Source organism: Tachyglossus aculeatus, chromosome 4 (genome assembly GCF_015852505.1).
Source record: "Tachyglossus aculeatus isolate mTacAcu1 chromosome 4, mTacAcu1.pri, whole genome shotgun sequence".
Taxonomy (NCBI): domain Eukaryota; kingdom Metazoa; phylum Chordata; class Mammalia; order Monotremata; family Tachyglossidae; genus Tachyglossus; species Tachyglossus aculeatus.
In genome coordinates this window covers 57,430,398-57,445,274 of record NC_052069.1, presented here as the reverse complement: position 1 = coordinate 57,445,274, position 14,877 = coordinate 57,430,398, and the positions used below count along the sequence as shown (strand labels likewise).

Below are 14,877 nucleotides of genomic sequence, written 5' to 3'. Positions count from 1 at the left end.
AGTTCTCTTCTCTGTGCTTCAGTTACCTCATCTGTAAAATGGGGATTAAAGACTGTGAGCCCCATGTGGGACAACCACGTTGGACTACTCCAGCACTTAGAACAGTGGTTGGTACTTATAAGCGCTTAACAAATACAATAATAGTAATAATAGTAATAATAATAATGATAATAATAATAATAATATTCTCTGTGCCTCAGTTTCCTCCTATGCAAAATAGGGATTAAATACCTCTTCTCCCACCAACTGAGACTGTGAGCTCCATGTGGGTCCTTATTCTACCCCAGCCCTTGGCACATAGTAAATGCTTAACAATTGCAATTGTTATCCTCATTATTATTGGTGAGATTGCGAAAGAAAGGATCATGTCTTTTACTTCTTTTGTATTCTCCCAACTGTCTATTACACTGGTAGGCACATAGAAGTGCTCTAGAAATTTTGTAGATTAATTGATAGAATTTTCCATTTTCCATTTTTCCATTCCATTTTACCATTGAATCCGAACTGGGGAATAACCAATCTTCTACATTTTATATGGGGTGCATTATGTCACATTTCTAAATTGCATGTTTTATCTGTCCAGCATAGTCAGGGGCAGGAGACCACATTTCTTAGCTTGCTGAGTAGATGTAACATTGGTAGCCTATCCCACACCTGCTTGTTCCCAGATGTAAGGGAAGATTTTGTGTTAACATGGTCAGGTGTGACCACTATGTAAAGGCCTGTCTAGTCCTCCTAATATTCAGTGAGATTTGACTCAAATACCCACAGTCAAAAGATGGACACTGTAGTCCACTGGAGACCAGGCAGAGAGGTCAAGAGAAATTTAGTGTATTTTCCCTCCTGCTTTCCCATTTTTTTTAATGGCATTCATTAAGTGCTTACTATGTGCAAAGCACTGTTCTAAGAGCTGATTACACAGATATTGTTCTGTGGACAGTCTAAGCAGCTGCTTATCTATTTAGAGTTGTAGGCTATGGGAATACAAAAAGGAAGAGTAGGTGTATAGGAGGATAATCTTGTAGGTTTAGCAAATGTAGGTGTGGCCAATTCAGTTATCTATAGCTCCCAAAGTAGAAAATTCAAGATTTCCCATTTATGCAATGATCCTCAACTCTGATTCAAAATGAACTCCAACAGTGTAGTAGGATTTCATGCTCAGACAATTACTGGCATCCACTGAGAGTTCCCCAAATTCTGATAATATGAGCTGCCTTTGTGTTATTAACTTTCAATTAATCAATCAGCAGCACTGGGAGCTAGTCTAAGGCTGCATTCTTATTCACCGGTGGCCTCCAAATGGAAGTTATGTTGGGGGGATTTAAGAAATTTAATTCTAAGGAAAAGCTCCATCTATTTTTTCTAACTTTTTTGAGTCTCTCAATATTTAATGGCATCTTTACAACTCATGGATACTTATGCTGATAATTACAATACTCAGTTTGACTTGCTTCCTTTTGCTCTTCTCTCCTCCCAGCCCCACAGCACTTATGCATACATCTGTGATTTCATTTATTTGTGTTGATATCTGTCCCTCAAGAGATTTGTGTTCTTTCTAATTCTTTGTAGCTGAAAAGAATTACACCTAACCTCTCTGTGCATCCGTTCCTCATCTTTAAAATGGGAATAGGGTACCTGCTCTCCCTATCTCTTCAATGAAAAGCCCTCAGTGGGACAGGGGCTATCTGATTAGTCCAGTGCTTGTCATATATTGAGCACTTAACACATGCATCTATAATTTTATTTATTTTTATTGATGCCTGTTTACTTGTATTCATGTCTGCCCTCCCCCTTCTAGACTGTAAGCCATGTGTGGGCAGGGATTGTCTCTATTGCTGAATTGTACTTCCAAGTGCTTAGTACAGTGCTTTGCACACAGTAAGCTCTCAGTAAATGTTGAATGAATGAATGAAAAACAATCCATTGTTACTTTTCACTTGCTTGAAATATTTCACTGTGCATATTTTTTATAATGTTTAATTAATTAGATTATCCATAACAATGATGGTTTCTCTTATTTGCTTTTTCAGCTGGACCAGTCGACGTTCTCAAAGCATTAGACTTTAACAAATCACCTGAAGGAATATCAAGAACAGCAGGATTTTGCACAAATAGGAGGAATTCGAAAGGATCAGATACTGCTTATAGAGTTTCAAAACATGCACAACTCAGTGCCCCAACAAAACAGTTATATCCAGGTGAGTTAATAATAGAATCTATTATGCTGTACAATGTTCATAGTCTTCTAAGGGCAAATCTATGAGAGAAAGCAAGTGAAATGGAGAATGAGAAACACAGAGAAAATCCAGAGAGTGCACCAGCCTATTGATAATTATTTGTCAATTCATTCAATTCAAGCTATCTTCATTTAAAATTTTTGATACTGAGCCTACTGAAACGAGAATAACAAAACCAATAAGAGAATATGGCAGCCATAGTATAAAATAATAACATGTTCAGGCTCCAGTTTCTTCAATTCCCCTATCCCTTCTTTCTAACCCCTTCACCAGAAGTAGGAGAATAGGGTAGGAGATGTGACAATCAAACATTGCAAGTGTTCAGGGAGCTTTGAGATAAAAACCTTAGGGGATAGGTATAGCATTTTACCACAGATTTTCAAGAACAAGGATTGCAACGGAGACTGTGGGATTGCTGGGATGCCCAGAAGCTGGAAGATTGAGGGACTCCACCAGGATGTACCCCTATGGTTGTAGTACTCTTGACATATCAAGGAGTGAATTCTAGTATCTCACAGTAAAATTCACACATCAACCAGTGCCATAATGCAGATAGGGAAAGGGAGCATAACGATGGCTTACAGTTCTATATCACTGGTGTATAACAATGGCATTTCAGTCATATTTATTGAGCGCTTACTGTATCTAAAGCTCTTGCAAGTGTGCAAGAGACACATTCCCTGCCCAACGAGCTCACAACCTAGACATTAATATAAAGAAGTAAATTACAGATACATACATATGTGCTGTGGGTTGTTGAGAGGGAAGATGAATGAAGGGAGCAAGTCAGGGTGATAAAAAAGGGATTGGGAGTGGTGTCTATACTATACTTTGACAATGATGTCTAAATCAGTTTTTGACTCCCGATCCAGGGGTTTCTAAAGAAATTTGTTTTAATCAAATGTCATCCTGGCTTGGGAGTCAGAGGTCATGGGTTCAAATCCTGACTCTGCCACCTGTCAGCTGTGTGATTTTGGGCAAGTCACAACTTCTCTCTGCCTCAGTTACCTCATCTGTAAAATGGGGACTAAGACTGTGAGCCCCACGTGGGACAAACTGCTAATCTTGTATCTACCCATCGCCTAGAACAGTGCCAAGCACATAGTGAGCGCTTAACAACTACCATCATTACCATTATTATTATTATCCTGGCAAGTTGAATCCTGTCCTCCAAAGTCTGACCCAGAGGGGATTGAAGTTGTCCACTCTCAGCCAACAAATCGATAGGTATATGGGAGAGAAGGAGGGGCCAGGAGATCCAAGGCCATTCAAGTAACCTGCTATTAGGAAGCAAGATTTCTTGTGCTCAAAGAAGATGCCCAGGGAGTGGTCATTGTTTTAGAATTCCTTTTTGAAGTGGGAACAGAATTTGTAGTAAATCAGTCAATGAACCCAACTTTGATGTTGAGTGGTGGAGTAGTTGGTGTGGGGGGAGAACTCTGAGGAGGAGGGACAGTTGAGATCTATGGCTTAGAGGGGGTGTGGCTTGCAGGGGTAGAAGCCCTTCCTGTGCCCTGATAGCCAGTGGATAAAGTCCCTGGCTCATCCTGGACCCAAAAGGGGAAAGACAAGCCCCAGTCCTCGTGGTAGAACCTATAAGGAGGACAAAACATGTACAGCCAATGCTTGAGTCCTCAAGTTCACACAGTGGTCTCAGAAACCTCTATAGAAAGAGATGGAGTCAGTTTCCCCAAGAGTTTCTGCAGGACTCCAGAAGAGAGGAGACAGGAGACTCTACTCAAGCCCTGTATCCTCGTGGAGGTAACATGAGCTTTTTGCTTGCCCCCCTCAAAGTCCCTGGATTGCCCCTGGAGCATTGCCAGACTGCATGGCTGGTCTGGCTGTCAGAATTGTATTGGGCTAACCCTGAAGCTCTAGCCAATGAACTCAGCTTTTTTCTTTAATTTTATCAATGGAATTGAAGTAGTAGAGTTGGCAGCTACAGTGGTAACTGCTCATTTGGTTTTGAAATTCCAATGTAAATACAGTCATTATGATGTTTTTCTAGCATTTAAATTGTGTCCTTGGCAGTGCCTATTTGGGTATTTTAACGTTCACATTCACATTTGAAGGCTATTTGCAAACTGAATGGAAGCAATAATTTGCACCTTCTGTCCTCTTCCAATTTCACAGTTCCAGGGGGCTGCACAGAGAGGCATTCTCATTCTAGTAAATAACTGACTCAGAAAATGCTCCCATTGGACAAAAAAAAAACAAAACCGGGCACCACCAATGTTTTAGGCAAGGAAAACAGGAAAAATAGCATTATGCTTTAACAGGATCTTGTGGCAATTTAGCATGACATAGAGAAGGAGACAAGGAGCTTCAGTGAAAGTACTGGATCAGGTGAGCTTGCACATGACCAGGCTAATTTCTGTCAACTCACAGAGGTCCTACAGCTTGCACTGCAAAGCAGGGAGGGAAGGAGGATGATAAGTGACTTCTCCTTCCACTTAAGCTTGCTTTCCTTCTTGGCTGAGGTTTCCTGATGAGCCTAGCATTCCCCACCTGGAAGGTCAGATGGTACTGGGGGAGTCAGGGCTCAAAGCAATAAAGTAGGGCAATTTGTTGCAATCTTCCCTAAGTTGTTGATCCCACTAAGAGCACAGGTGTTTGAGGGTTTTGCTGGGCCAGGCTGCAGAAAGGTAGGTTGGATACAGTAGGTGGGATGGTCTCAGTGTCATCCTTCTCTACTCCCTGTCTTAAGGTGTCACTTCAGGCTGGAGTGTGGCCTATGCTGTGGCAAGATAGGTGCCTATGGTGTTTTTAGAAGTGTGAGTATTAGCAGTGCATAGAGACTCAAAGGCCCATAAAACAGGGTTCACTGGTGTTGAAATTGAGTCCCTTTGGTTGTTGGTTCACATTTGATTAAAGCTTAAAAGCATCTGGATTGGTCCAGAACACAAATGTATGAGTTCATTCCAGTTCAGTCTGGTGCAGATCATTTCTATAAAAGACCTTCCTTTTGGAACTATAGGCTTCTTTCTCTTTGCCTGTGGTCAGAGTGACTCTGTTTGACTGCTACAGTTTAGTTAGAGCAATTGTACCAGAGTACTGTCTATGCTAAACTTTTTTTTAGCACTTTTGGGACATATATTTGAAATAGTGTTTATTTTGCATCCATGAGTTTGTTTTTTCCTATTGATTTTATTGATTTTTAATGCCTTTATTTGCAGCCCTACATTGTGTTATAAAAATACATTTGATCAATTCTTTTGTACAACTGAACAAATGGGCCACCTGGATTAAGGCAGTGTTAAAATTCATTGTCTACATATGAGATTTTTTTCTTAAAAGACACTGAATGTTTACTTTTGGCCCCTTATCTGATTGAAAAGAGCATGTCCAGACTAAAAGCATAAATGACACCTGCCTGAAATGTTTTCACCACATATTTTAGATTACTTGTCTGGAAAAAACAGAACCTCAATTCAAGTCAGAAATCTTTTCATTCTTTTGTATTTTTTTCTTCTGTCTCTAATTTTTCACATTCCTAGAGTCTTTTCCGTTTTTATTTTCCCAAGAAACATTGGAAGGTACAGCTTTTTATCTGAATACAAACAACTGTATCCATACTACTTTATAATCTTAAAACTTTACATGTCACTAGTGATTATCCTGTTAACCTGTTTTTAACAGATTATAAAGTGTATAGAAAGATCTAGTTCTAATTTTAGATTTCTTAAGGGAAGAGAAATTGGCCTCAGGTGCTTAAATTATTCACACTCTCTGGTGGCTGTCTTGTTAGCAGCTCAGTCAGAAACATCTGGGAAATGAGTCTGGGGAGAGAAAGAGGAGATTAGAGAATTTCTTTTGTTATTAAAGCCCTGACTAGTTGTATACCCAAGGTAAATTCTTACAGATCCTAATAATGTTGGAGGTTCCTTTTCCGAATGAATAATGGCTATGTAGGGGAAATCTTAATTCATGTTGCTAAGGCATCTTTGTGCATAAGTATAATTTCATATTTTAAAATGCTTGTTGTTTGCTCACAATTAATATTAGGTAAGCAGCGTGGCTTAGTGGAAAGAGCAAGGGCTTGAGAGTCAGAGGCCGTAAGTTCTAATCCCAGCTTCTCCTTGTCAACTGTGTGACCTTGGGCAAGCCACTTAACTTTTCTGTGCCTTAGTTACCTCATCTGTAAAATGGGGATTAATACTGTGAGCCCCATGTGGGACAAACTGATTACCTTGTATCTACCCCAGTACTTAGAACAGAGCTTGGCACATAGTAAATGCTTAACAAATACCATAAAAATAATGAAAAATAGTAGGTCAGGTTATATTTAGGGATTTTTCCAGTCCTTGGCCCTGTATTTCACTTCACCCATAGCTAAAAAGCTTCCAGGTGGTCTCAGGGTAGAGGAGGGATAAGGGAAGCAGCAAGGAGTTCCTTGTCTCCTTGGACAGCAGCTGCTATTGCATGGACCACCTGACCAATTAATAGCTATCCCTAAACACATAAAGGAAACTATTCATAACTGTACAGACTTAAACCATATTTCAGCCTTTTTGAAAAAGCTTGGCAAAAAAATTTGGTTGCACATTTCCTTCTCATTTGATTGCAAATGAGGTTGGAATCACTTAAGCTAGTAAGAAACCATATTGATAAGGATTTCTTTTCCAAATGAAAGTTGGTTTTGCCCTGTAAAGACAAAACCATGGTGTGGTAGACATATGTTGTTTTTTCTTACCATTTTGGTGGAGTGAAACTGGATTATATATCCATTGTACATATGCTATGCTTATACGGTTGTCTTTGGCATATCTATAGATACATTTATTAACTTTTTCATTATTATCTTTTCATGCTCTTGCTATTAACTAACTGTATCTTTGTTTTTCCTTCTCCTCCCACTATTTCTATTTGAAAATACTTTGCCTGTCTTCTCCATTAGATTGCAAATCCTCAACAGAGACCATGTCTTTTGCTTAATTTGTATTCTCCCAAGCACTAAGTGCACAGAGCTTTACATATTAAACAGAAGATCAATAAGTACTACTGATTTCTTATGTTTAAAGCAAATGTCCCAATATTCCCATATAAAACGCTTAAAATGCCTGAACCTTTAGGGCACAGAAAACACACAAAGTCATTTTGAGTTAAATATTTAGTTAATATAGAATGTGTGGCTTACAGCCAAAGACATGATTGTTCTTAGTTCAGTTTCGGATTGAAATGATTTTCATCCTTTTTTGGACAACTGATTCTGTATGAAACAGCTCACATAGATATTTGGATATATATAATATCAGAGTAGGTCCTTAAATCTCATTGGTAAATACAAATCTCCCTTTGGGTAAAAGCACATGAGCAAGCCAAGAATAAAGGGCATAAAAATAATAATAATGATGGTATCTGTTACTATGTGCCAAGCACTGTTCTAAGTGCTGATCAGAACTGTATGACTCAGTTCAGTGTATGAGTCTTTTTCATTTGTAAATTCAGGAACATGAATCAAGCAAAAATATAAAGCAAAAGAATGTGATTCTTTGTGTTTGTGGTTTCACTACTTCTCTTGCATGAAATCCTAGTACTTTGCATTAGAAGTTCTTCTAGCAGGTGAAAATTAAACTCCAATAAGGTTTGAAGAAGCAACCTGAGATGTGTATTCCCAGTTTGAAAATTGAAATGATGCAGAATGAAAAACATTTATGAACTTTGAACACTCAAATATATTTCACTGTACTTAAATTGTTACTGTCATTTTTTTTAGGTGGTGCTTTCCCTGAAGATTTTTCAATATTATTTACAGTAAAACCTAAAAAGGGAATCCAGTCCTTCCTTTTATCTATCTACAATGAGCAGGGAATTCAGCAAATAGGTGTTGAGGTTGGAAGATCCCCTGTGTTCTTGTTTGAAGACCAGCATGGGAAACCTGCCCCAGAAGATTATCCTCTTTTTAGAACTGTCAACATTGCTGATGGGAAGTAAGTAATAAAAGTAATGCAATAATCTATCCTGTTGTGACCAAAGTGAAAAGAGTTGATTTTGGGAAATAAACTCATAATTTGAAATGATCTATTACCCACCTGCCTCAAAGGAATTGCTGTAATGTGATTATACATGAAGTACCTTGAATTTCTTAGAAGACGCAAGTGAAATACTATGGCAGTATGTGTTTGATCACTATTTACTAGCATGGTTGTTTAAGATAGTAGGACAAATTTCTACTTGAGATGTTTGTAATGTTTCAAGGAAGGTAAATATTTAAAGGTAAATTCTGTTTTCACTAATTAGAAGAAAAAATAAAACTCTCATAATACCTTAGATTTTAGTGAATAGACCTGTAAGACGCAAGAGATGTCAGAATTCAAAGCCTTAGATATTCTCAGACTTTTCCCTGCCCTGTTTTTGAAATATTTCTTCAATTACGTGTGCTATTTGATAAGCACTATTCTAAGTGCTGAGGTAAATAAAAGGTAATCGGGTCCCACATGAGGCACAAAGACTAATTAGAAGGGAGAACAGGTATTCAATCCCCATTTTGCAGATGAGGGTACTGAGGCCCAGAGATATTTGCTCGAAGTCACACAGCAGGGAAGTGGGAGAGCAGAGTTTAGAACCCAGGTCCTAGGCCCTTTTTCTTCCTATTAGGCTACACTTCATCTCAAATTAAAGTTGCTTAACCTTTTCACATTCTAGTATGATATGTTTGTAGTATAACATGACATTGTTGGTAATGCAGATGGCGTTGCTGAAAGGGGAAGTTTATATACTTGGTGAATTAAACATTTTGCTTCAGAAAAACATTTTCTTAGTATTAAACACTTGGCTCCATTATTCACTTGACAATTTTCTTTCAATAATTTCAAAATTAATAGTTACAGCAACAGGATATTAGACTAACATATCCCACGAAAGTAAAGGTACCATGAGAAGACCTCCATAAATACTCAGGTCTTTTGTAATATGGAGACTATATTCCTGACTAAATGAGCTTTAGGGAACATGTACTATGTAATATGTGTGTCGATTAACACGGTGTACAACTCTTTATTACAAAGTTTACATCATCTTTCAGATATGGACTGCATGGACAGCATGTATCTAGAGTTCTACCCAAAATGCGTAATGAAAACTTTTTATAGAAAAATTAGTACATATGTAGTTTTCTGCCATTTTATTGCATGAAGATGGAAATTAATGGTCATACATTTACAATGTCAGTAAATGATATGTCTACAGCAGGTACCTAAAAATTTCATTTTTAAGGGTTCAAAAATCTAAATTTTCCCCATTAAAATGGTTTATTTAATCCACTTCTCTTTGCATGTATATTAAATTACACTAAATCTTGCCCTTTTTTCCTCAAGTACTGGCCTAGAATATCCAGGGTAATGAGAATCAGCGTGGCTCAGTGGAAAGAGCAAAGGCTTTGGAGTCAGAAGTCATGTGTTCAAATCCCTGCTCCGTCAATTGTCAGCTGTGTGACTTTGGGCAAGTCACTTAACTTCTCTGCCTCAGTTACCTCATCTGTAAAATGGGAATTAAGACTGTGAGCCCCACGAGGGACAAGCTGATCACCTTGTAAGCGCTTAATAAATGCCATTATTATCATTATTATTATTAGGTTATCAGAGTCTGAGCCTCTTTGAATAGAGAAATGCATAAATTACACTTGTTTTATGAGATGCTGAGATGTATTTAGCTCCTAGCGTTGAAACAACCCTCACAGAAACACAGTCCCTCTGCATAGATCTTGTGAGAAGAAGAGACAACAGCAGGATTTAAGCATCTTCTAAATGGTGAACAGAAAGGGCAGGAGGGCAAAATAATTTAAAGACAATGGTAGAGTACCATTTCAAAGAGTGTTAAATAGCCCAGGGCTGTTGGGAAGCCACCATCATTGACAGACCAGTTAGAGGCAACAATGGGGTGAGGGGTTGCTCTCCCTGAGCCTTGCTTTGTGAAGAAGCAGGTACCAAGAGATAGACTCAAAAATAGTCAATCCCTAAACCAATTAGCCCTCCAAGGATTTACCATTAAGGGCAAACAATATGACAAAATGTGTCTATCTCACACTGGGCTATTCAACCACAGTTGCAAGCATGGATAGGATCTCACAGTTATCTTCAGAAACAAAGAACAGCTACATGTGAACACAGGCCTAAAAAAATCCAACCTGCATAAAACCTTGCTTAGGCCAAGGCAAGCAAACTCCCAATCCCAAGAAATACATGAGTAACTCTCTGTTTTCCCCACTCCTCAAGATCCTCCGATAGCTGCCCATACACTTTCACATCAAACAGAACTTCTTACCATTGGCTTTAAAGAACTCAATCATCTTGCCCCACTCTATCTCACTACTCTCCTACTGCAGCCCAGCCCACACATTCTGTTCATCTTACACCATCTTACTCACTGTGCCCCAATCTTGTCTGTCTCGCTCTAGACCCCTTTACTACATCCTCTCATGAGCCTGGACCTCCCTCCCCCTCCATAAATGCTAGATCACCACTCTTCCCACTTTCAAAGCATTCACTAAGGTCACATATCCTCCAAGAGGTCTTCCCTGAAGAAGCCCTCTCTTCCCCAGCAGGCTCTCCCTTCTGTGTTGCCTATGCACTTCAATTTGTGACTTTTGAGCATTTAATATTCACTCCACTCTCAACCCGACTATGTATGTACATATCTATAAATTACATATAAATTACTTATAATAATAGAACTTGTTAAATGCTTACTATGTGCAAAGCAGTGTTCTAAGCTCTGGTGAGATACAAGGTGATCAGCTTGTCCCACGTGGGGCTCACACTCTTAATAATAATAGTGGCAATTGTTAAGCGCTTACTATGTGCCAAGCACTGTTCTAAGCACTGGGGTAGATATGAGGTAATCAGGTTGTCCCTCCCCATTTTACAGATGAGGGAACTGAGGCACAGAGAAGTTAAGTGACTTGCCCAAGGTCACACAGCAGACAAGTGGCAGAGCTGGGATTAGAACCCCTGACCTCTGACTGCCAAGACTGTGCTCTTTCCACTAAGCCAAGTTGCTTCTAATTATTCATGTTAATGTCTGTCTTCCCCTCTGGACTGTAAGCTCATTAGGGGCAGGGAACGTTTCTGCTAGTACTGTTGTACTCTCTCAAGTGCTTAGTACAGCATTCTGCACATGGTAAGTGCTCAATAAATACAGTTGATTGGTTTATCGATAAGCTAAAGAGTGAGCTTATATTTAGGCTGTAAAGGTACCATGAATTAATTCTCTGCCAAGAATTAATTAAATTTAATAATGGCATTTGTTAAGTGCTTACTGTGTGCCAGGCACATTTCTAAGTGCTGGGGTAGATACAAGGTAATCAGGTTGTGGGGCTCACATTCTTAGAATGGGCTGGTCATTCTAAGGAGACCAGTATTATTGCTCCATTTATACTCAATTTGTGGTGGATAGACTCCTAGAAGCTTCAGGAATAACAATCTGGTTCCTTTCACATGGAAAAGTAATTTATTAAATATAAACCAAAAATCCTAATAGTATGCAGAAACCCAAGTGAATTTTACTCACATGATTTATATTAGTAACAGCTTTTCTTAATAAAAATACCTCATTATGCTTTATGGTTGGAACATATGTATTTCCAGAAGACTAGAGATGTCTGACCACTGAGCTTGTCAACACTGCTCCCGGATTAGCTGGGGTAGTAGCTGCAGATTTATTTGACCTACTCTCCATCTGCCTGATATTCTCCCATTTCCTGCCAGCCTGGGGAAGAAGGATATAGGTTGTTGCCTCAGGCTTAGATCTGTCCCCAATAGTTATACAGTGGTCTGCAGACCATAACTGTCTTATGAATTAAACTAGGAAAAATAACAGTGAAGACGGTCAAAATCAATGGGAATGAAGATATTGAAAACACATGGCTCTTGCAATTTCCAGGTAGGATAGCTGCAGATTGATTGGTCATATATTTAATGGATGAAATATCACACAGTCCCTTCCCAAGTGACTTACTCTTTTGTTATAAAAGAAATGTTATTATTTATCCCAAATCCCACCCTAAAACCTACCAAACAAATAAATTATGCCCATAATTAGGAATCTCCCATTAGTCTTAACTTTCCTAGGTCAATCCTTACCTACCAGAGTCCAGACTATTAATGATTCGAGAAAAAAGTTCCATTTGTTTGCTTTCTGATGCTATAAAGTACCCCTTGAGCATTTGTCATTCTTTATGGTGAGTAGTATGACAAAGACATTTACTACACTATTTATGAAAAAATAAAATCTAAAAATCTTATTTGAGGTACTAAATAACTAAATTGCACATGGAACCTCGTATTTTCCTGGGTATACTCATGTAGGGATCCCAAGATTTAAAAACAAAGTCCCTTTTAAATATTTTGCCTTTTTACTGCCAGAAATGGTAACCTTAGCATCTTATTACAAATGAATGTAAAATACAAGATAGCAAAGCTGGTATTTTATTAGTTTAAACTTTACCCCTGGTTTCAGTGAGTTTAAGAAATGCATTTATAACATTTCCAAAATAAGACCTCTCTGTCTTGGATCACTGTGTATATACACATTTGCCTGAATTTCAAATTGGATTAGAAAACAACACATCACAGTTTAAGCATTTTTTGTTACTGTGTATAGAGAACAGAATCTTGGAAATTTGCTCGCAAGGTAAATTTTATTTTAAATAGAGTAAAATGAGTAAAAGAGTACTGTGCACTCCTTTAGTTTGATTACTCTGGTTGGAAATATTCTTATTTTTGTCTACTTCGTATTTTAAACTCCTTTCATGTCAGGGAATATGTCTCTTCTTTATTCAGCTTTTCCTTAGCACTTAGTACAGTCTGTTGCAACAAGTCAATGTTCAATGTTACTAATTAATCATTAGTATGTATTGAGCATTTGCTGTGTGCAGAACAATGTACTTAGAGCTTGGGAGAGCACAGAATAAGAGAGTTGGTAGAAACATTCCTTGCCCACAGCAAGCTTACTATTGAACTGTGCTTGCTACTACTAGTACAATACTACTATTTTACATTTATTGAACTTTAGGTTTTTGTAATATACTTGAATCACACATTTTTCTAGTTTGACATAAGGTCAAGTTTTTTCACCTTTTCCAATTATTTCATGTCTTTCTACTGCTCCTATCAGGCTCAAAAAACAGAATCGTATGCCTACTGAAATAGTTTCTCCATAAACACAGATTTCCTTGGAAAGGCAGAAAAAATATCTCAAGAGGAGAGCCAGAGGATTTTGAATTTATTCAGGTCTAGTTTCTACCCATTAGGCTCATCTTGATTCATTTTAGACTGTGAGCCTGTTGTTGGGTAGGGACCGTCACTATATATTGCCAACTTGTACTTCTTAAGAGCTTAGTTCAGTGCTCTGCACACAGTAAGTGCTCAATAAGTATGACTGAATGAATTTTAGATCCAGACCTAGAGGCAGTGCTTCCTTTTTTGGCTGGTGTATATGATGCAAAGGTAAATCATGAAAGGAACAAAAGCTTGAGCAAACAAGATGAATTTGGGAAATAAAAGTTATGATGTTTTAAGAAACAGCCATGGGTAGTTGGTTATTCTTAAGCCGACATTTCACTACTGCTATGAAACTGCATTAGCTGGTACCTTTTTGAAGTCACCTAACTCCATTCATCAGTGGAGGTGAACAGGGCTGTGTAAAAAGCATGTTTTCATTTAGGGACTGAGCACTAGACCACCCCCCACCCCACCCTCCTGGTAAATGTGAATAGTGTACCCTGCTGTCTTTTGACAACCTCCCTTCTTAGGGGAGAGCCTGGTTACCGGAGGGGATAGGTGGTGATTCAGACACCTGGGCAGCTGCTTATTGTCTGAGCTTTCTGACCCTTTTAAAGCCCTTTGCATTGCCACAACTGGGGCGGTAGTAGTGGTCATGGTGCAGGGCCTCAAATTCCCAAATCTTTGAAGATTCCTTCTGTGTGGGACTCAGTCTTGGAAACTGAGGAACCAAAGCCCTAAGAGACTTCTGTCCCTCAGAGCAGCCCATTTGGAACCCCGAGATCCTAGAAGATGCCCCAAAGAGGTCAGTTTCCAATATTTGGCATCCCTGGCTTTCTCAGCCTGGAGACACCAAAGTCCCTGTGTGAATTCTCAGTGCATCTGTTACTGCCCACATCACATAGCATAGCTGCCCTCAGGGCAGTCAGGCCTGTGACTTCACAAGGGTGGGATTAGAGAGGGGAGACATTTATTTTTAAATCTGACTGACCTAGGCCTCCTTGCAATATGTGGTAATTGGGCCTTCTCTCTTCAAAATTAACCAAAAGCTAATATTGTTTTTTCAGGTGGCATCGTGTAGCTATCAGTGTGGAGAAGAAAACCGTGACCATGATTGTCGACTGCAAGAAGAAGACCACAAAACCACTGGACAGAAGTCAAAGAGCAATTGTGGATACCAACGGCATCACGGTGTTTGGAACAAGAATTCTGGATGAGGAAGTTTTTGAGGTAAAAAGGTAGACTTAATTGAAATGTATCTGGGAGGTGAGTCCGTCAGAAGTTAAAAGGGTGATTTCAGATTCTAAAACAAAACTGATCCCAATCAAGAACATCCCAACTCTTGCACTTGTAAGTGTAGAGATGTGTTTGCCATGGGTAGGGGGACTAGATATACTTGGATGCATAAGACCTGGTGAGAC

At 38.9% G+C, this 14,877-nt stretch overlaps 1 protein-coding gene across 1 annotated transcript in view; it reads left to right on the top strand.

Moving 5' to 3' along the window:
* Positions 1 to 14,877, top strand: part of COL11A1 (collagen type XI alpha 1 chain) — a 287,116-nt gene that overhangs the window by 22,945 nt on the left and 249,294 nt on the right. Inside the window, exons 2-4 of the mRNA XM_038745119.1 lie at positions 2,031 to 2,198; positions 7,954 to 8,167; positions 14,524 to 14,686. Of these exons, the coding sequence (XP_038601047.1) occupies positions 2,031 to 2,198; positions 7,954 to 8,167; positions 14,524 to 14,686 (545 nt within the window). The remainder of the gene's footprint in view (positions 1 to 2,030; positions 2,199 to 7,953; positions 8,168 to 14,523; positions 14,687 to 14,877) is intronic.